At 34.1% G+C, this 21,903-nt stretch overlaps 4 protein-coding genes across 9 annotated transcripts; 2 read left to right on the top strand and 2 right to left on the bottom strand.

The window, feature by feature from the left end:
- The first annotated feature begins 3 nt into the window (after nucleotides 1–3).
- On the top strand, nucleotides 4–13,044 carry LOC128874068 (fatty acid synthase). Its single transcript, XM_054118342.1, has 9 exons — nucleotides 4–225; nucleotides 4,997–5,191; nucleotides 5,277–5,630; nucleotides 5,716–8,870; nucleotides 8,952–9,402; nucleotides 9,488–11,338; nucleotides 11,422–12,353; nucleotides 12,447–12,683; nucleotides 12,776–13,044. Exons 2-9 carry the CDS (start codon nucleotides 5,080–5,082, stop codon nucleotides 12,875–12,877), a joined length of 7,194 nt encoding a protein of 2,397 aa, XP_053974317.1. The 5' UTR covers nucleotides 4–225; nucleotides 4,997–5,079; the 3' UTR covers nucleotides 12,878–13,044.
- A 929-nt stretch (nucleotides 13,045–13,973) lies between these two features.
- On the bottom strand, nucleotides 13,974–15,732 carry LOC128874075 (2-oxoglutarate and iron-dependent oxygenase domain-containing protein 3-like). Its single transcript, XM_054118355.1, has 5 exons — nucleotides 15,328–15,732; nucleotides 14,738–15,175; nucleotides 14,500–14,653; nucleotides 14,305–14,431; nucleotides 13,974–14,233 (listed from the first exon to the last, which is right to left on the bottom strand). The coding sequence occupies exons 1-5, from the start codon at nucleotides 15,441–15,443 to the stop codon at nucleotides 14,082–14,084; spliced, it is 987 nt and encodes a 328-aa protein (XP_053974330.1). The 5' UTR covers nucleotides 15,444–15,732; the 3' UTR covers nucleotides 13,974–14,081.
- A 1,672-nt stretch (nucleotides 15,733–17,404) lies between these two features.
- On the top strand, nucleotides 17,405–19,296 carry LOC128874072 (alpha-1,3/1,6-mannosyltransferase ALG2). 5 transcript variants are annotated; one of them, XM_054118352.1, is made up of 3 exons: nucleotides 17,405–17,650; nucleotides 17,886–18,132; nucleotides 18,201–19,296. In XM_054118352.1, the coding sequence occupies exons 2-3, from the start codon at nucleotides 17,890–17,892 to the stop codon at nucleotides 19,179–19,181; spliced, it is 1,224 nt and encodes a 407-aa protein (XP_053974327.1). In that variant the 5' UTR covers nucleotides 17,405–17,650; nucleotides 17,886–17,889; the 3' UTR covers nucleotides 19,182–19,296. The 5 variants fall into 5 exon arrangements, with proteins under 5 accessions (XP_053974327.1, XP_053974324.1, XP_053974325.1 ...); XM_054118349.1 differs by having other exon boundaries at nucleotides 17,595–17,733; XM_054118350.1 differs by having other exon boundaries at nucleotides 17,627–17,768.
- Nucleotides 19,297–19,305: 9 nt separating this feature from the next.
- Nucleotides 19,306–21,330, bottom strand: LOC128874074 (splicing factor 45). 2 transcript variants are annotated; one of them, XM_054118354.1, is made up of 5 exons: nucleotides 20,713–21,330; nucleotides 20,338–20,649; nucleotides 19,827–20,255; nucleotides 19,520–19,760; nucleotides 19,306–19,446 (listed from the first exon to the last, which is right to left on the bottom strand). In XM_054118354.1, exons 1-5 carry the CDS (start codon nucleotides 20,827–20,829, stop codon nucleotides 19,439–19,441), a joined length of 1,107 nt encoding a protein of 368 aa, XP_053974329.1. In that variant the 5' UTR covers nucleotides 20,830–21,330; the 3' UTR covers nucleotides 19,306–19,438. The 2 variants fall into 2 exon arrangements, with proteins under 2 accessions (XP_053974329.1, XP_053974328.1); XM_054118353.1 differs by lacking the exon at nucleotides 19,306–19,446 and having other exon boundaries at nucleotides 19,471–19,760; nucleotides 20,713–21,319.
- Between the last annotated feature and the right edge of the window lie 573 nt (nucleotides 21,331–21,903).

Here is a 21,903-nt window from a genome sequence, read left to right as displayed (position 1 = left end):
CCGCACGTCGCGCCTAAAGTCACTGAACAGCAGAACCATTTTCCAGTTTATAATATTCGATACATTCCATTGTTTCTTCAGTACTAAGAACGCAGGCCGGTGGACACGATCTACTCTATTCATTGCAAACAAATTTCGTTGTGTACAATCATCGGATCCCGAGGATCCTCGAGCGAAAGGAAGGACAAATTTGCAACGTTTGCCAGGATTATATCCACGTGTGAAGTGAGTTATTATACGATGTTTCATTTCTAATAGAAATACACCGATTTCCTCGATTTGGTTATGTTAGCAAATTTTTGTTACACGCAACCGAACGTGGTATAGAATGATTGATTAATTCCTTGCTTGTTGGACATTTCATTCTTCAAATGGAAGATATTACCTCGTTATTTGTACGAATAAATCCGTTCGATATTTAGTTTGCTTAAACTGTTATACATATCGTAAAGGTGTGTACGATAAATATTTTGAGAAATATTCATTTTTTTCACGAAATTCAATTAATTTTGTAGATTAAATGTATACAAGTGTGTGGATCAAATTCTTTCGTTTTTACGACCGTACGTGTGTTTATTAGTTCTATGGCACGCTATAAATGGCTTTCCTTGAATTACCACTAACAACTAGAGTCTCTAAGATCGATTGTCTCATTCGCCACATAGTGCTGATATTAAATATATCTATAAATATTTCTTAAGGTATCAAGTACATAGCAGCGTACAACTTCACAGTTAGTTGTTTCGATGTCTCACATATCGTGTACCGTAAACACCCTGTTTATCGCGGTCGAATTGCTTGGAAAACGATTTCCGGTGCTCGTGCTTCTCGTACAAGGATCAGTGGCTGGAAAAATAGAATTTTCACGGCTTAACTCTGATTCGTACTGTCATAATGCCACACTGTAATAAATCTAATGATAGCGAAGCCTACCTTGAAACTACAGTTACGAAAGCGTGCAATATCATTTCTAAAAGCGAAAATTAATAACGTGAAAGTTTGACTGGGAAGCAAACAAGCAATTTATTCTCGGATCACAATAACTGCCACGTATAACCTTTGATAGAATACGTTACTTTCATAGTTACGAGATACCGTCAAACGTGTCGCACGTCATAAAATATTATGCGAAAAATATATTTCTTTAATGTAAAACAGCGCGTGTGCAATTAACAAAAATGTTTCAAGTCTGACTTGTGTAAACTTTTACTACTGCGTCGCGCTCACGACGTGTGTGCTATACTTGCCTGCAGTGGATTATCTACGTCGTTTCAAACATACGATATTATTGACTAATTACTATTCCTTTACGAAACGTGAACATCCATCTCGTACAAATATTAGCAATTGTAAATCGTACAATACGAATACAAATTCTTAATCATTTTTCATATTTCAAATATTATGTGTATACACGTATATGCTGTTGATTAGTTGACTTGAAAGTAAAAAACACTAATCGTAAAGATGCTTAATGCAAATTTCTATTAGTTTTTCTCTATAAACATTTGCTAATTCATCTTTGATTCACTTATGGATTCAGCGAAAATAATACTGTGTAATTCGAATTTCTGATACACGCCATTGATCGAAGAGCAATTAATTTTACGAATGAATTAAATAATTTTTCAAATCATTCTATTCCTTCGTCGTGTTTGTTGAGTCAATCGTGTGTTACTGGTAATTGAAGCAAATCGAATCTTCCCACTCAACGCGGAAATCTGAAATGATTTTTTCATTAATCCTTTGATTATCGTTAAATTTTATTAGATTAAAAGGGATCGTATCAGTTTGAAAATTGTGTGAAATCTGTTTCCTAAACCAAACAATTATTAGATATTTTACTTGGCTTTATTGCGAAGTTTCATTAAGGTTGTAAGAAATAATTGTTCGCAAAACTTATTTGAACAAGTACTACTTTGGGAGATTCAATAAGCTATATCGAACGATCGCCGCAATTTTGATTCTATGCGCATGTATGTCGCGCAACACGTGATCGGCTGGTGAACTAGGCAATGTGCTGAATGGCCAGTTTAGTCTCTTGCCACATTTTTTTTATCTCATAGATTTATTTTAGGAATAATTCCATAATGTATGGAACGCGATATAAATGATATCTTCCCCATTTTATACATATGTGTTTGATATCTGTATTACAAAGGTTAATCGCATTATAGTCATATCAGAAATTCTATCGAATATAATTTGTTTCTCACTTTCTTTTACTTTCGTGTGGCAATTTTGCTCGTACGTTGCTTAATCGTATTCGATAGTTGGCGGAAGTGTAGTTCACATACAATGAATTATGCTTGTCTCATTGTATTTACAACGAATAACAAATCTGAAATAGCGCATTGGTAATATGTGCCACCTGATCTGCAAACAATAACCGTAAATGTATCTTACATATTTTAATGTAATCACGTTATAATTTTCAATACTCATTCTATATGAAAATATGAAACACGCGTTAGCAATTTGTAACACGAATTTCTTGTTAATGCATGTATTTGTATTAATTACTGGCTTTATTAAAATCGCGACCAGGTCTTGTTACGCTCGTAATATAATCGATAATTAAAACAACTATTCTTAATCTGAATGTTATGTAAACACGAGACAGACATTTTACCGAGTATTACAGCAGACCTTTATATTATTTAATGGATTGTATCTATTCGCGCAGGTTCCTTAATCGCATCGTTTCTACGTTACGAACGTCGAAATGACCGATTTAACGGAACTATCGCACTTGATAAACTTGGCGTATTTCAAGGCTAGTCGTGTTTACCTTAACACCGCAACGATTTACCTGTGTAGGCTCGTCGAATATAACAGAAAATTGTTCGAAAATTTATAGTATGTTCACAACTATGAATGTATTCGGTATCTTAAGTTGAAACTATTCAATTACGGCTAAACAAATTTAAAAACAAAAAAGAAATAAAACTTGATAAGTAACGATTTTTCCGTCTGACATTATCGTATGTACATAACTAACATGGCTGACAAATAGTACACTTGTCAGAATAGATACATGTTTCTCCTTCTGACAAGCACAGAAAATATGATATAATATTACATTAAAAGTTTATTGATTTTATGAAATTCGTAATAGTAAAAGTTAATTAATTCAAATTAAGAGCAATTTAGTTCAGTTTTACGTTAACCTGTATTTGGTAATAAAAATATTAGTATTATTATTATCGTTATTGCTCGCATAATAATTTCAGCGGAAGTTCTTACGAAGATTTTTACGATACAGATAGTCGATAAATATTAAGTAATACGAGTGTAAAATATTCGATTACAGTCATTGACGTATTACTTAAGCAACGTAATGAATATGTATTATTATCTATATTTGAAATTCTCGTGCGTACCGTGACCACAGTTGAATGTTACATCAGAAATTTTCAATTTACATAAAAAAATTGCAGAGTACTAAATATGACGTCTTCTATATCATTCAATCTTTTCCTACTCTTTTATCTTGATCGATTTGCTTCTAAAAAGACGTAGTAAACGCAAACGTTGAGACACGAGCATACTTCAACAACGCAAATGACTTTACACGGAGAAAATAGTAATCGGTTAAGTCGATGAATAAATAGTTACATGTATCTTCGTGAACACTTTTGTTCTTCGCGTCAAATTATAATTGATCGGATATGGTGTCGTTACACATATAAATTAATTACGAGTATCGTTCGTTATCTTAAAAAAGGATAAGATAGGAAAGCTACAGACGAATAAAAATAATAGTCACTTAATTTAACCAATTATCATTCCTTACTTATATCTAGAGCTTCGATAGCTATACATACTATATAATCACTCGGTTTCCAAGGGTAACTAATTATCATATTTTGGTCCATGTGTTTTTCCTGTAAATACTAATTAATCATCGAGACATCTAATGAGATCATAATTTGTTAACTTATCTGTAATTTAACTCGTTTCTCTCGCGGGTGTCCAGCGTATTCTCGTGTATCACGCGATACCTTGTGCTTTGACCGTGAACTTGCGCGGCGCAATCGTAACACTCGTAACTGTCATTTTAACACTACTGCACGCGAGATGGTATATAAAATAGCGAATATTATAATACGATCGTAATTATTTATAAGATGACGTTAACGAATCGTAACATTTATCAATAGAGTATGTTAATTCGGCAATGATAATTGCCGAATAATAAATGCTGCGATGTATATGTATGGATAAGACCATGTATACGGAATATCCTTTGAGGTCAGGACACTTTTAGATCACATGCTCGCTATTGCGATTTAATGAAATATTCGTGTAACCCCGAATGCATAAGGAAATCCAAATCCTATCAATTATTCAGCAACTAAAACTTTTTCCAACGTTTGCATTTCATGATTCATATGCGCTGACGTCTACGACTCATTATGTCACGTGTGCATTTAATTACTTTTAAAGTAATTTATTATACCACTATATTCACCAAAATTTGCCTTGAGAGAATCTTTTTGGTTTCATAGTAATCGTTAATATTCTTTTTTTTTTTTTTTTTTTGTAAGAATTTGTAATCAACATTCTCTCGAACTTTTTTGTTTCTGTTTGACCGATAGTCTGTTTTACCGACATATTTTCCCATTTTGAATCACACGTTGCAAAAGTAATGTAAGAAAACGCACAGATACTACTATCGCGCAAGTCTATTTATATATTTTTTTAAGCAAAGATTATCATAGATGAAAATGTAAACTAAATTGATTTAGTCCTTAGCGAATTCAATTGAAATCATTCAATCGGTCGTTTGACCGAGAAGCGGAGATAGTTATTGCAGTAATCTAATGCAATTGTCGAGACGTCTGAGTAGACTAACAGTGCAGCAAACACTGTCGACCTGCATACGAAAAATGTTAACTGTAATCGACGAAGTAATCCTTAGACTTAATATTTCTATTTATACTGGATTTTATAATATCATTAATAACAAGTACTTTTGTACCGTACCTTTCAGCTTACTGTCCACTAGGTTCTCACGCTTGGTAAATTCTGCAAAAGGAAAATTTGTAAGATCGTCGTATTATTATACCTATAATAATGCCAGCCCAGTTCGAAAGTGCAAACAGTCCCGTCGCGAGAGAACGAAACATGATGAACGGTACTGCACCGTATTCGGTCGACGATGAGATCGTCATCAGCGGGTTTTCAGGTAAGAAAGTGTTAATTTGTGTGTTTTGCAAAATGTCAATATGTGTATGATTAATAGCTATATCGAATACTTGGTAAAATTTCAGGCCGCTTTCCGGAGTCCATAAACATAGAAGAATTTAAAAAGAATTTATTTGAGGGCATCGATATGGTCACCGATGACCCACGTCGATGGCCTTCCGGAATTTATGGTGTACCAACGAGAACCGGAAAACTTAAAGAACTCTCGATGTTCGACGCTACCTTCTTCGGTGTTCATGCCAAACAAGCTCATTTAATGGATCCACAACTCCGCATGCTATTGGAAGCAACATACGAATCGATAGTCGATGCTGGCATCAATCCAAACGATATCAGAGGATCTAGAACTGGTGTATTCATCGGTGTTTCATCGTCGGAAAGCGAAGAGATTTGGGTCACTGACTACGAAAATGCCAATGGTTCGTGTACTTCTGATACAAACGAATAATTTCTTTTTCATATGAGAAATATGTACAAATTTGAAGTACATATGTATATTTACAGGATATGCTTTAACGGGCTGCTGTCGAGCTATGTTTCCAAACAGGATTTCATTCACATTCGATTTCATCGGACCCAGTTATGCGATAGACACTGCGTGTTCTTCATCTTTGTATGGCATGCATCAAGCAATTGCTGCGATACGTTCAGGAGAGTGCGATGCAGCGATTGTTGGTGGTTGCAATCTTCCTTTGAAGCCTACGCTATCTTTACAATTCCACAAGTTAAATATGTTATCCCAGGATGGCACTTGTAAAGCATTCGATGCAGACGGGAAAGGTTACGTGAGAGCAGAAGCCATCGGAACTATCTTTCTGCAAAAGGCAAAGGATGCGCGTAGGGTATACGCGACTGTACTACACTCCAAGACGAATGTTGATGGCAACAAAGTTCAAGGAATCACTTATCCTAGTGGTGATATGCAGAACAAATTAATGCGGGAAATTTACGATGAAGTAGGTATCAATCCATCCGAAGTTGTGTACGTGGAGGCACATGGAACTGGTACCAAAGTTGGAGACCCGCAAGAAGTTAATTCTATCGCAAATTTATTCTGCAAAGGCAGAAAGTCACCGCTTCTTATTGGTTCTGTAAAATCTAATATGGGCCATGCAGAACCTGCGAGCGGAATATGTTCTCTCGCCAAGTTACTTATTTCCATACAAGAAGGTGTGATTCCAGCCAATTTGCATTTCAAAAGTCCAAACACAGATATACCAGCGCTAAGCGATGGAAGGATACAAGTCGTAGATAAAGCTACTCCGTGGAAAGGTGGTCTCGTAGCGATTAATTCGTTCGGGTTTGGTGGAGCGAACGCGCATGTACTTCTTCGTACCAATACAAAGCCAAAATTGTCGCCAGTTTTAGATAGTAAATTGCCTAAGATGGTCACGGTATCGGGACGTACAGAGGAGGCTGTACAGGTCCTCTTAGACAAAGCCAACGAACACGAAGAAGACGACGAATTTATTGCCCTTCTTCATGATCTTCACGCGAATAACATAGCAGGTCACAGTTACCGAGGTTACTCTGTAATGGGAAATATTAACATCGAAGAAATCAATCAGCTGAATGTTACGTCGAAACGTCCTATTTGGTTTGTATTTTCTGGCATGGGATCCCAATGGGCAGGCATGGGTATAGAATTGCTTTCCATCGAACCATTCCAACGAAGTTTGCAACGGTGTGCTGATTTTTTGAAACCGGAAGGAATCGATTTAATGGATATTCTTCTAAACAAATCGGTCGACCCCTCCGATAATGTTGTCTACAGTTTCGTAGCGATTGCAGCCATTCAAGTCGCTCTTGTCGATTTACTGGCTCATATCGGTATTCATCCTGACGGTATCATTGGACATTCGGTTGGTGAGTTGGGATGCGCCTACGCAGATGGTACTTTTACCGCGGAACAAACAGTATTGGCTGCTTACTTCAGAGGAAGAGCGATTCTTGATTCGAAACTACTGCCAGGAGCTATGGCTGCTGTTGGATTAAGCTGGGAAGAAGCTAAAGCACGATGCCCGCCCGACGTCTTCCCGGCTTGTAACAACTCCAGCGATTCTGTGACCATTTCCGGTTCAGTCGAGGCCATCAACAAGTTTACAGAAACTCTGAAGAAGGACAACATCTTTGCGAAAGTAGTAGCTAGTTCCAATGTTGCATTCCATAGCAAGCATATAGCTCCAGCAGGTCCACACTTACGCGCTTCGCTTGAAAAAATTATACAGAATCCGAAACAGCGATCCTCTAGATGGATCTCTACGTCGATACCTGAAGAAGCATGGGGTAATCCATTGGCGCAACTTAGCTCTGCAGCATACCATGTAAATAATTTGTTATCGCCTGTACTCTTCCAACAAGGACTCACTCATATTCCAGATAATGCGATAACAATTGAAATCGCGCCGCATTGCTTACTGCAAGCAATTTTACGTCGATCACTGGCACCAACCGTAGCCAATCTTGGTTTGCATAAGAGAGGACATTCGAATAATTTAGCTTTCTTATTCGAGAACATCGGAAAGCTGTACATGGAAGGTGCACAACCTAAACTGTCCAAATTGTATCCACCAGTCAGTTATCCAGTCGCTCATAGTACCCCGATGTTAAATTCTCTCGTTAAATGGGATCATTCTATAGAATATAGTGTAGCTAAAACCTTTGGTACGGAAGGAACCTCCGGAGAAAATGTAATCACGGTTGATCTCTCGAAAGAATCAGACGCATTCTTGAGTGGCCATAAGATCGATGGAAGAGTTCTTTTCCCAGCTACTGGTTATTTGGTTCTCGTTTGGAAAACTCTTGCAAAAATACGCGGCCTCGACTACGAACAATTACCAGTAATCTTTGAAAATGTATCCTTCCTACGAGCTACTATTATGCCGAAGGAAGGCCCGATCAAGTTTTTGATCAATATATTCATGGGAACTGGTGAATTCGAAATTTGTGAAAACCAATCTGTGGCGGTAACAGGAAAAATATCTGTACCTGAAACCACTGATAAGATACTGTTGAATTTGCCTGTACCGGTTGTTCGAAATGAACGTGAATTATTGGATTTAACTCCCGGAGATATTTACAAAGAACTCAGGTTACGAGGATACGAATACGAAGGAATCTTTCAAGGTATTAAATCCTCCAACAATCGTGGTGGTACTGGCAAACTGGCTTGGACCAATTGGATTTCATTTATGGATACTATGCTTCAGTTTAGTATACTTGAGAAGGATATGAGAGCGTTATATATACCAACCCGTTTACAATATGCCGCTATAAATCCTAGCCTTCATCTGGAACATGTTAATAAGTTAAATGCAGACGAGGGAATCCCTGTATATTCTTACAAAAGCATAGATGTCGTTAAATCAGGCGGTATTGAAATAAGAAAAATGAAAGCCAGTTTAGCTCCGAGAAGACAACAGTCTCAAACTTCTCCTAAATATGAAAACGCCACATTTATACCTTATGTGAATCTTCAGCCGTTGGCACAAGATCCTGAGAAAGCTAAGCAACACGCGCTCACAGCTATATTGCAAACTATTTACGATAACACAAAAGGAATAAAAATAAAAGCTGTCGAAGTAGCCGAAAATCGTTCTGCAGATGCTCTTCTCGCGCCAAGCGTATTGAATATTCTTTATAGCGAAGTCCACGTAACTGTAAGTTTCTTTTCATGGCTATTATTTTCTTTGCGTGCCGTAAAGGATTAAATGCATGTATCACGAATTTTGTTTCTGCAGGTTGATTTACAAGTGGCTACTACGACTTCAGTTGAAGAGTACAGCAGTTTAGCATCACACAATGTTAAAGCTGTAAAGCGCAATGTGAATGTTGAACCCGTTGGTCAAGATTTACATATTGTGATAGCATATAACGTCATGTCCGGTAAATCGGAGAAATTAAACAATCTGTCACGAAGCTTGAAGCCTGGAGGATTTGTATTGTTGGAAGAAAATGGTCAAATTGATCTTAATTTATTGAAAACCACAGATCTATCATATGTTGGAAAACAAGTTCTGCCTGGAAAGTCTTATGTATACTTGAAAAAGAAGGAAGAATTGTCGGAACCGATGGTCGTACATTTAACAGAAAAGAATTTCCATTGGGTCAAAGATGTCAAAGCAGCTTTGGAAAAAGCCGCGACGAGTAAACAACAAGTTTTGTTTGTAAACCAAGGCGAACCACTGTTTGGTAAATTTGTTTTCCAGAATTTTACATGTTTACTGTCAAAACACCTTTCATAATTGTTACTTGTAATGCTATCTATTATTTTCAGGTATGGTTGGACTTATGAATTGTATTGTTAAGGAAGAGGGTGGCTCAGAAGCGCGTTATGTATTCATCTTAGACAAAAACGCACCCAAATTCAGTCTAACCAATAAATTTTATGCCGAACAATTAGACAAACAGCTGATAGCCAATGTCTTAAAAGGAGAACAATGGGGATGCTTTAGGCATTTACTATTAGATCAGCAAAATACAACAGCATCTCTCCAAGTTGAACATGCTTATATTAACGTGTTGTTTAGGGGCGATTTGAGCAGTTTGCGATGGATCGAAAGTCCCGTGAGCTATTATATACCAGAAAAATGCCCAAATACGGAGTTGTGTCATGTATATTATGCACCGTTAAACTTCAGAGATATTATGTTAGCAACTGGAAAGTTGCCGCCGGATGCTCTTCCTGGAAACTTGGCCAATCAAGATTGTATATTGGGTCTTGAGTTCTCTGGACGTAATTCGAAAGGTCAGCGAGTTATGGCTATGGTACCAGCACGTGGTTTGGCAACCACTGTTGTAGCTGACACTGGATTCATGTGGGAAGTACCCGATAAATGGACTTTAGAACAAGCATCAACGATTCCAACAGCTTATTCAACGAGTTATTATGCCCTTTGTGTCCGAGGAGGCATGAAACCTGGTGACAGTGTTCTTATTCATGCTGGTAGCGGAGGTGTTGGACAAGCCAGTATTTCTATAGCATTGCACGCAGGCTGCACAGTATTTACAACTGTTGGTACACAAGAAAAACGGGACTTCTTGAAGAAAATGTTCCCTCAGTTGACCGACAGAAATATTGGCAATTCTCGAGATACTTCTTTCGAACAATTGATACTTAATGAAACTAACGGTCGCGGTGTTGACATAGTGCTCAATTCATTGGCTGAAGAAAAATTGCAAGCCAGTATAAGGTGTCTTGCTATAGGTGGCCGTTTCCTTGAAATAGGAAAATTCGATCTATCCAATGACGCACCTCTGGGAATGTCAATATTCTTGAAAAACACTACTTTCCATGGTATACTTTTGGATGCTATCTGCGAAGAAAAAGGACCAGTAAGAGAACAAGTAGTGAAACTCGTTCAAGAAGGAATAGACAATGGCGCTGTTCGTCCACTTCCTGCAACGGTCTTTTCAGAACAACAAATCGAACAGTCATTCAGGTACATGGCTACGGGTAAACACATTGGTAAAGTTCTCTTGAAAATTCGGGATGAGGAGAAAAAGAAAGTCACACATCCAGCGATGAAAGTAGTTCCAGCTATTCCTCGTACATATATGAATCCAGAAAAATCCTACATATTAGTCGGTGGTCTTGGTGGACTTGGTTTGGAACTTGCAGACTGGTTGATCAAGCGTGGCGCAAACTATATAGTATTGACGTCACGATCTGGAATACGCACTGGCTTCCAGGCGTTATGCGTTCGTCGTTGGCGTGAACTTGGTGTAAACGTACTGATTTCTACGGCAGATGTAACAACATTGTCTGGAACAAAGCAACTCATTAAAGAAGCCAGCGCATCCGTTCCCGTTGGTGGCATATTTAATTTGGCAGCTGTTTTACGAGACGATCTAATCAGCAATCTTCAGGAAAGTGATTTTACAACGGTCGCGTTACCCAAGGTTAATGCAACTAAACATCTGGATGCAGTATCCCGGGAATCTTGTCCCTCGTTAGACTACTTTGTTGTTTTCTCATCCATCTCATGCGGAAGAGGCAACATTGGCCAAACGAACTATGGTCTTGCAAATTCTGCTATGGAAAGGATAATTGAATACAGACAATCAAACGGTTTGCCTGGTCTCGCGATACAATGGGGAGCCATTGGAGATGTCGGCTTGGTTATAGGTAAATTTCGTTTACTTTCCAATCGAAATTAAGTTTCATGCATTATATCGTGTGCCATATTCCTTGTATTTATTTTCTTTCAGATGCACTGCATGGTAGTAATGAAACTGAAGTGGGTGGTACTTTACCACAACGTATTTCAAGTGTCCTTGAAACGATGGATACGTTCCTTCAACAACCACATCCCGTTTTGTCTTCCTTTGTTTTGGCAGACAAACGTAAACTCTCAGACAATACGAACAAAGTCAGCATTGTTCAGGCAGTTGCTAATATCTTAGGCATTAAAAAATTGGATTCCATTAATACCAGTGTTACTTTGGCTGATTTCGGAATGGATTCTTTAATGGGAACAGAAATCAAGCAAACTCTTGAACGGAGTTACGACTTGGTATTGACGCCACAAGAAATTCGTGGTTTGACGTTCGAAAAATTAGCCGCAGTTGATATCGCTCCGTCTGAAGGAGTAGCTGAATCAGAAACGGTAGTAGAAAAAGAAGATGATGGAGTACAATTTCTCTACCAATATGACGGCAAGACACTCGTACCTCTGGAGCCACTTGTACCATTAAAAACAAAGAGTGCAAAGGGAACTCCTATATTCTTTATTCACGCTGTCGAAGGAATGGTAGATGTTTTCAAATATATAGCTAGTGAATTGGAACGATCTGCTTGGGGATTCCAGTGCGTCAAAGATGCCCCTTTGAATTCTATATCAGAATTAGCGGAATTTTACATAAAACAAATGCGAAACATTCAAAACAAAGGACCATATCACATAGCGGGTTATTCCTTTGGAGCTTGTGTTGCTTTTGAAATGGGAATTCAACTGGAAAATGCAGGAGAATCGGTAACTTTAACTCTACTCGATGGTTCACCAGAATTTATAAAATTACATTCTCAAACAATTGGACAACACGCTACTGATTCGAAGGAAGGAGATGCGAGTGAAGATGGTTTGCGAAAGTGTTTGTCGTTCTTGATTAAGCAGTTCAATCCGAAAATTAGTTTTATTCAGGTAATGCATATATTCTTATTTCCATATACATACCATATAGAAATTTTATAATAATATTCGTGTAATATATTTCACTACGTTTATTTTCTACAGGGGTATAATATGCTGAAAGAACAGCCTAACGAAGAAGCCACATTAAATAAAATGGTGGAAATAATAAATAATTCCCAATTAAATGACGAGGACTTGAAAGTTGCTGGTGTCTTATTATACAAAAAGCTGCAGGCATCTTATTTCTACCAACCGAGTAATAAATACAATGGGGAAATCAGATTAATTAAGACCAACGAAAACTATATTCATCTAAAGAACGATTATGGTTTATCAGAGGTAATTATTACATTTAAGTATAGAAAATATAAATTAATATTAATTGTATTTATATATATGTATATATTTCATAATATTTGTAATATTTGCAGATTTGCAAAAGCCAAGTGCAAATTAATGAAGTTGCTGGCAACCATAGAAGTCTTCTAACAGGAGACAGCGCGATACAAATTGCAAAGTTTCTGCAAACGTAAACTATTTTCTACTTATTAGAATATCAGAAAATTGAGGAAATAATCTACTACATTTATATCATTATTTAAATGTGCATAAATGTCGCATAGATACGTTCTATAAAGTATCATGTACTATAACAGAGATCATCGAAACTTAATATTTAATATTTAATATGATTCCTAGATATTCTTTGTAAAGTTCCTTTTGTACAAATGTTTCTCCCTTGAAGTTTCCACTCGCATTGTTCATATCATTTGCATTATTAACTCGCATAGCGAATTTATATTCCTTAATCGTAAATTTTATAAAATGATATCGAGATAAAAGTGTATCTTTAGTTTCTGTTTTATAATTTGTAATAATTTCATGTAGTACAAAGGGGTATTACTATAATTATTCAATGGATCTTAAGTATAAATATTTATAGTACATTTCAAACTACAATATTTACTATAGGTCTTTGTGGTGGTTTCTGGTGGACAAGTTACCATTACTTAGACATATAGAATAGACATATATATTGTTGCATTATGCATTGTTAAGTGTCATTTCATGTCTAGATTTCTGGGAATCCATGACATTTTTACATACAAGAAATATGTGCGAAACTGATTAAAAATATTTTACAAAAGAAACGAATGACGTTTGAAAAATCTTATCACATTTCCCATCTCAGTTTTGTATATTTTTTAATAATGTATCTGAACTAATATTAATCAACCATTCCAGTGATAAATATTAACATATATTCTATATATTTATATATCTTCACAGTCTATTGCACATAACATACTTAATGCTTTATTGAAAGCAAACACACTATTTTTTCATTAGCAATAAGTTTGTTAGATAATAAAAGTGTACATGATTCTAGTTACTTTAATTACAATTAAAAGTATGCAATTTACACTTGTTATATGTTACATATTTTCTTGTGTTATGTTGATAAGCAAATAAAGAGCATTAAATAAATTATAGCTGTAAATACTATGAACCTAATATATTCGTTTGAAATTTTATTTTATGGAAAACCCATAAATATAAACTTAATAGATATTAACATAGTCTAATACTGATATGTGTAAATAGATAATAACCTATAAGAACACAATATTTTCGCTCAACAAAAAATGCTTTATTTAAAAAATCATAAAACATTAAAAGCGTATATGCTTTATAAAAAATTAAATGTAATATATACTCTTAATTCATAAAAGGAATTTATTTTTCTTGTTTTGTACGGTAGTTGGGATCAGAGATTGCAGCATTTTGATCACATGTGAAAGATACAGTCAATGCATAACGAATTCCAGACTGTACTTTTTCAACTGCATGTAAATTTTCACTACCCGAAGTAAACATAGATACTCTACCTATAAAATAAGTCAAAAATTAGAATTACTCTTCTTTGCATGTATCATTCCTGGTTATTATTGTTATTTACCTTTTCGAGGTTCCACTGTTGTATTAACATTATCTCTATCAATAAATATAAATCGTCCTCCCTCAAAGTCTCTTCCAAAATCATTTAAATAAAGTAAAGATGTATAATGGAATGATTTGTAAGTTTCCTATGAAAAAATTAAATTCAAAATAAAGTACTTCTATCTAGTTAATAGCAACCAATTAACATATGCACCTTGTCAACATGAGGATGCCAGTATTCATCGTGTATTGTTTTTGCAGATACATTAGTCATTCGAGAAAAGAATGTTGGTTTTGTTAAAAATATTTTATTGGCAGGTACCCCAAAATTATGTGCTACTGCATGTTGTATTTTGGTTTTCACTACCCTGCAAAAATAAAGGATCATGTAACTATTGAGATTTATATATCTTCTTTAAACATATATATATATATATGACAAATTTACATACTTATAAATTGCAAAGTCGGCACTATTAAATATTTTTGTTGTTTCTGGCAATGTATAAATATCAATAAAACCAAGACCTTTACTTAATGCACCAGAATGAAGATCCAAGATACTAGCACCTCCTTCTGAGCCACCTAAATTTAAACCATTCATTGCTACCTTTAACAGAATATCGGTTTCTGTTGATGACACTAGTTTATCTGTAACTATTCTTCCACATTTTTCAGGCATGCACTCAGGATATTCGTTTGTTTCTGCTTTATAATCTTTTGAACACTCAACATATTGAGTACGACTTAATAAAATCTCTTTTTGTTTTGCAAAATGAACTTCTTTACCCTGTTTACTATTATACCAAACTATGAATAACACTGCAAGTATTAGGGCACAACGCGACCATACCCTTTGATAGGGAAATGTCAGAGAAGGACCATACTTTCTGGAAAATGATATATCTTTTAAATTTCATTCATGAAATATCGATAATTAATATTATTACGATTACATTGACACTATTTATTACATAAAAAAGTACGCATGTTACACTTTGAAAATATTTTATACAAAATACAATATTTTTCCATTACATACAATGTTACATTTTCCTTTGGTGTATCTTTTACACTTTCTTCAGATTTCTCCTCTTTTTGGTTCGTCTTCTCTTTCTTTGCTTGCTTTTTCTTACTTTTTTTAATCACCTGTGACATTTTCTAAACAGTTCTTTTAACAAACTTATATTAACGACATTTAAGTCAATGACTATACGCTTACTATACCACTGAGACAACGTTTAACCCCACAGTGTTTCATTAATTCAGTTATTTCTTTGTTAATTTGTATATATAACACAGGTGTTTATAATACTTTTTAATTTTTAAGTTTTTCTACGTATTTTAAATGTATACATAACTCCACGGAGAACTAACTCTCATTTGTCGGGCCCATGAAGACTGTATAACATGTATAAGGAGCAGCGATGGGCAAAACCCTAGGCTTCGAATAAACCTGAAGTTTGCCGATGTGTTTGTCTCGTTTCTTTCTTTGGAAAATGTTCAAAAGAGGAAACGAGACAAACATGTCGGCAAACTTCAGATTTATTCGAAGCCTAGGGTTTTGCCCATCACTGCCCCACTGGTACTAAAACCAGTATTAAATAAAATATTTAAAAAAATGATAAATTTGATATGATCATACATGCGCTGATCATTTTATTATTTCCTACACTTATTATTTAATTCAGGGTGTCCCAAAAATGTCGGAGTTCCTTGAAAAGGATGGTTTGATTAGTCGCGGTTTTCTGTCAATTCGGACAACATTTTTAGATTAAATTAATCTACAAATCTTTTAAATAAAAAATAAGTCTAAAATTTGTAATCAATCGTATTATTTAAACAAAGCTTGGTGTTCACCTTTATGATTTATTAAAACACTTTAATTACAACGAAATTTTAAATAGTTGTTATACGTATAATACAATTATCATACTGATATTAAGAACATACATATGTACACAATATATTATATAACAATTAAATCAAATAATATAATGTAGTATGCTATTAATGGAAAAATTTTAAATACACAGTAATACCAAGTATAGCTATTTCCAACAATATGATAAAAATCAATACAAATTTATTCATGAAAACATTTCTCTGCATCGCATGTAATATTCTTCGTGTTTTATCTAACTTTTCATCTGTTTGCGATAATCTTCTGTTTGCTCTCAATAATTGTTCTCTTTGTTCACTCAATTCAGAAATAACTTCTGTTCCTAACTGCTCGCTCTCAGCAGCAACTGCTTGAGATCTTGCAATTGATTGTGTAGAGCGTTCCAATATTACATTACCTTCTAGTAATGTACGTCTATGTTCTTCTTCCCAGTTGATTCCAAAATTCATTGTGATAGTGTTGTTAAATTGACTTCATGAACAAAAGAAAATTGACTTAAATTTGAAGATCCATCATAAGCTCTACAAATTCACTTTCATTAACTGAAATTATAAGTATATATTCTGAATTAATTATAAAATCAAAGAACAAACTGAAATATGTATCATTAGGTTTAAGTTACAACAGTAATTCAATTAATATTCAAATTTGTTTACTGGAACCATCATGATCCAAATCAAATTCTTCAATCATAAGTTCCATTTCTTCAATTGTTAAGTTACAATCAAATTTCTCGTTAAAACCTTCTAAATCTTTCAATGTTATCTTATTATTTGTAGAATTATTTGTAAATAATTTGAATGCGTATTTAATTTCATCTAAGAAACTTTGTTTAGTTAGTTTCTGTGATACTGAAGAAATATTAAAATTTAATTTTACATACAATTTCTAATACAAATGTGTAAACAATTTTAAGAGTATATGGTTGTCCAATATTATGTTAAACATACCAACATAATTAAAATCCTCAAAGCAAATTGTGTTATAACCATATTTGTCGTACATTCGTATAATTGCTAAAACATGAGATTTTTTAACCATAAAACCTAAAGCTTTCAGTGTAGCTTTCATTTCGTAATAGTCTAAACAACCATCGTTATCGCCATCCATTAAATAAAATAATTCTTTCAAACGTTTTTTTTCACTTTCCACGATAATACTTCTTACAGTATTCGACATAATTAATAACAACCATTTAAATATTAGTAAAGTTTACCTTTTACTTGAATCGCATGGGACGATAAAATTGATTAACTTCTTTTGTTATTGACTCGTTAGAATGCAGATAATTGTATTCAGTCACAGGGATGTGCACTTATTTTCAATATTACTCTGACATGTTTACATTCATGTTAAAATTTGTTCGTGATCGTAACTGTATTGTAGATTACAGCACCGTATATTTTATTTAATGTCACTGCATTTAACCACGTTTACATATTTACAATCTAAATACGTGATTGTACGTGATGTATCATGGATGTATCTCTATATATAGTAATTCGTTGTATTAACAATAGCTTTAAAAATAAAAAACTATAACAGGTAACAGGTGTTACTAGACTGCGGATCGGTAATCGGTAGATCGGTAGTTTAGTAATACTGTATTAAAAAATATTAGCGGTATTGGGTAGTGTAGTATGTACCGTTATTTTATATTTTTGTTATAAATGTTATATTTGTTGTTGTTTAATTAGAAAAATGCCACGTATTACTTTTTTACATCCGGATTTGGGAATCGGAGGAGCAGAACGATTGGTTGTTGACGCAGCATTAGCTTTAAAAAGAAAAGGTTATGAGGTTAATTTCGTGACAACTCATCACGATCGAGAACATTGTTTCTCTGAAACTAAAGATGGAACAATTGCTATCACAGTTGTGGGAGACTGGTTACCCAAGCATATTTTGGGTAGATTCATTGCCCTATTTGCTTACATTCGTATGGTAAGCTTATTTTGTTTATACGAAATATTTATTTTATTTTAATATGTTAATATTATATTTTTTCACAGATTTATGCAGCTATTTATATCATACTTTGTGAACATCGATCACAAATTGTTTTTTGTGACTTAGTTTCTGTATGCATTCCTATACTTCGTCTACGAATTCCATACGTAATATACTATTGCCATTATCCAGATCAATTACTTTCACAACCTGAAGGCATTGGTAAACAATTGTATCGTATACCCCTTAATTATTTAGAAGAAGTTACTACTGGAATGGCACACAAAATATTTGTAAATAGCATGTACACACGTTCCGTATTTAGGAACACTTTTAAGAGATTACATATTGAACCAGAAGTTTTATATCCTTCTATTAACACAGATTTTTTTGATAAAACTCGGGTAATATCCTTGGAAAGAGTACTCGATAAAAAATTACCATTAGACAGTATTATACTCTTATCCATTAATAGATATGAACGTAAGAAAAAGTTAGGATTAGCAATAGAGGCATTAGCAGAACTTAAAAAGTACTTAAGCGACGAGGAATACAAGAAGGTATATTTAATTATGGCTGGTGGCTATGATAAAAGAGTTGAAGAAAATGTAGAACATTATTTGGAATTAATAGAACTTGCAGATGAATTACATGTCTCAGACAAAATAATATTCCTTCGTTCCCCTTCGGATATCGATAAAGTATCTCTTCTACATCACTGTAAAATTTTACTGTATACACCACCAAATGAACACTTTGGTATTGTTCCACTTGAAGCAATGTATACAAGTAAACCAGTAATTGCACATAATTCTGGTGGACCAAAAGAATCTGTAATATCTGGTGTTACTGGGTTTTTAGTTGATTTATCTGGTGATGCATTTGCTTCAAAAATAGCTTACCTAATAAAAAATTCAACATATATAAAAGAATTTGGTAATGCTGGTAAGGAGAGATTTGTGAAAACTTTTAGTTTTGCTGCATTTAGTACTCAATTAAGCGAAGCAATTGAAAACTTAATTAGCAATAACAAATTAAAATAAAATTTAAATTACTGAACTCCCATATAATTGCTAAAGTTTTACCAATTATATACTTTGTATACAATCATATATCTGCTGTCTTCATTTATGTAGTACAGAAATTGTTTTATGTATATTTATTGTTTGTCTTTATCTTTATTTTACACACACAAGATCATTAATTATATGATACATATAAAAAAAAGATCAAGCTATATTATGTTTTATTCTTTTTTAATCCATATAAATTGAAATGTTTCTTAATGTGTTCACTGTTCTTACATTTCTAAAATAAGATTGTACAATGAGAAATTAGTCCATTAATTGTAAACTGTCTAGTTTTTCACTGGAATAAAAACCTGCTTTAACTTGTCTTCCACCAAAGAATCGTCCATTCAAATCAACAACAGCCTTAATAGCACTTTCTATTCTTTTGAATTCCACAAAGATTCTAACAGCTTCCTCTGCAGCAGCTTCTGTTACTTCGTGAATAATAACTCGTGCAACATCACCATATTTTGTGTTACATTCATCTTTAACTTCAGGTTCAAGATCTTCATCTACTTCTCCAGGTCCAACCATATTACGTAACAGTACAACCTAATTGAAGAAAACAATGAACATTTAATTCTGAAAAATAGCATCTTTAATTATTTTAAACATTACCTTGCTTGGAGATTTCATTATTTCTGTAATGCTAGGCTCTTCAGTTTGCTGTGCTAAAGAAGTTAGTTGCGATGGAGGTGGTGATACAGCAATAGGTGGAGGTGGTGGCATGAGTTGTTCTCTTTCTCCTACAATTCTACCACCTCGTTTGCTAGTTTTCTCTACTTGTAAAGCAACAGACATTCCTTGTTCTTTTTTACCAAGCCCCTGACCTTCTTTGAAACCATATTTGGCCATTATTTTTGCTGCTACAGATGATGTTGCATAGCCCATGTTAGTAGATTGTCTTGGAGTTGGAGGTGGAAGATCAGATGATTCCTGTAGAGAGGGTGGTGGTGCTATAGCTGCTCCACCAGCAATACCTCTTGATGTTGGAGTCCTTTCCTCGTCCCTTTCAGGGGGAATCATTGTATTATTTGCAGAGGAAACCTGAAATAGATGTGTATATTACTTTGTACAAAAAATATACTTTTACTCTATTCCTTTTTTTTAATACTTTTATACTTCTTACCTGTGCATCTTCAAACCGTGAACTATCTCGTCTTCGTTTACGCATTTCAGTTTCTTGATCGTGTTCCCTATCCCGTAAATCTCGTAATTCTTTAACAACTTTATCGTATTCATTAGGCCACATAGGATCATACTCATTTATTACATTCCAATCAAATTCACCACCTACTCCGATACTGCTAACTGTACCAGAAGAGAGTGGATTACTATGTGGTCCTTCCTCATCTCTATCTGCATTTCGATTTGCTTTTGATTTTAAATCTATCACAGGTGCTAATACTGCAGTGGCTTTCCTATATTGTTCACGTTTTGGCTAAACACACAATGTAACATTGAATGATATTGTAGTTTCATTATTATTAAACAAGGAATTTACCTGTGTGGTAGCAGCTTTTTTCAATTGTAATTGAGATTGCAATAGCTTAATGCTGGATGACCAGCCAGCCACCTTTTCAGACGTTCGATGTTTATCAAAATCATCGTATAATGACATAGTATCGAACTTTTATTTATTTGTATTAAAACATTATATTTAACCTCACTTTAAAACTTGTCACGTATTTAATAACAAATCATAGTGTATTATTTAATTTCGTAAATGAAAATTAGAGGTATGGTTAATCACAGATTTTATAAAACCAATGGAACTCAGATATTTTAACGATTGAATCTTAGTCTGACTGATCTTAGTCTGAAATGTTAATACAGTAACGCTTGAATCTTAGTTTTGCTTAATATCGTGGGAATGTTCCTAAAAGTGCCAAAATAAAATTTGATCCTTATTTTTCATGATTTCTTAGTAACAATTAAAATTCTCGTATTGTAGGTTAGTACACACTTGTACTAAAGCAAGCAACCAAAAGAAAGTAACTGTTCAATGTTCATCAAAACATATATACAAGCAAATGTAACTAACTTCAAGTGTTTTTAATCTCACTCTATTCGGCTTTATACGAAAAAAAAGAAAATATCTCTGAATCTAAAAAATATAGGTTATATTTATATTTATTTTAAAAGCTTTAAAGATAATGGGAAGAGATGTATTTAGATGAACTAAAGAAAATCTACGACCATATAATTTTTGTAATAGAAATAATAATATTTACAACAATTATTTTATTAATTCTATTTTACATATATCTAACATATTGCAATTAGTATAGAATAACGTATTGCAATAATTTGATTAGAAATAATTATTGAACTTATGCATGGGCATATATGTATATTTCGTGATTTTATGATACCTTATTACGTCTCTAATTAAAAAATGTACAGGATGCTCTGAATTTTAAATGACAAGTTATGACCATTCACGTGCATAAATGTTAATACAGTCTTCTATCAAAAATATAAACAGAAGTATTTGTTCGAAAATTCAGAGAAAGTGAGTAAAAAAAAAAATAAGAGTTTCATCGTATGAAATATGTTTCTTTTTTTAAGATTATGGGGTATTATTAAAATGTTTTGTTGTATTTCTTTTCATACATTCACATGTGTAGTATACAGGGTGTCCCAAAAGTCGGGGAGGAGCCGGAAATGGGGGGTAGCTGAGACGATTCTGAAC

The sequence above is a fragment of the Hylaeus volcanicus genome, chromosome 3, assembly GCF_026283585.1.
Source record: "Hylaeus volcanicus isolate JK05 chromosome 3, UHH_iyHylVolc1.0_haploid, whole genome shotgun sequence".
Classification (NCBI taxonomy): Eukaryota; Metazoa; Arthropoda; class Insecta; order Hymenoptera; family Colletidae; genus Hylaeus; species Hylaeus volcanicus.
Note: the sequence above shows the minus strand (reverse complement) of the source record. Positions and strands in the feature narration are given on the sequence as shown.

Coding starts and splice junctions, on each gene's coding strand:
- LOC128874074 (XM_054118353.1), bottom strand. CDS start 20,829: ATGTCATTATACGATGATTTTGATAAACATCGAACGTCTGAAAAGGTG. Junction 20,650..20,712: donor AAAAAGCTGCTACCACACAG/GTAAATTCCTTG, acceptor TTGTGTGTTTAG/CCAAAACGTGAACAATATAG. Junction 19,761..19,826: donor TAATGAAATCTCCAAGCAAG/GTAATGTTTAAA, acceptor TTCTTCAATTAG/GTTGTACTGTTACGTAATAT.
- LOC128874075 (XM_054118355.1), bottom strand. CDS start 15,443: ATGTCACAGGTGATTAAAAAAAGTAAGAAAAAGCAAGCAAAGAAAGAG. Junction 14,432..14,499: donor GGCATCCTCATGTTGACAAG/GTGCATATGTTA, acceptor ATTTTTTCATAG/GAAACTTACAAATCATTCCA. Junction 14,234..14,304: donor AACAGTGGAACCTCGAAAAG/GTAAATAACAAT, acceptor CTTATTTTATAG/GTAGAGTATCTATGTTTACT.
- LOC128874068 (XM_054118342.1), top strand. CDS start 5,080: ATGCCAGCCCAGTTCGAAAGTGCAAACAGTCCCGTCGCGAGAGAACGA. Junction 12,354..12,446: donor CGAAAATTAGTTTTATTCAG/GTAATGCATATA, acceptor TATTTTCTACAG/GGGTATAATATGCTGAAAGA. Junction 12,684..12,775: donor ACGATTATGGTTTATCAGAG/GTAATTATTACA, acceptor TAATATTTGCAG/ATTTGCAAAAGCCAAGTGCA.
- LOC128874072 (XM_054118352.1), top strand. CDS start 17,890: ATGCCACGTATTACTTTTTTACATCCGGATTTGGGAATCGGAGGAGCA. Junction 18,133..18,200: donor TATTTGCTTACATTCGTATG/GTAAGCTTATTT, acceptor ATTTTTTCACAG/ATTTATGCAGCTATTTATAT.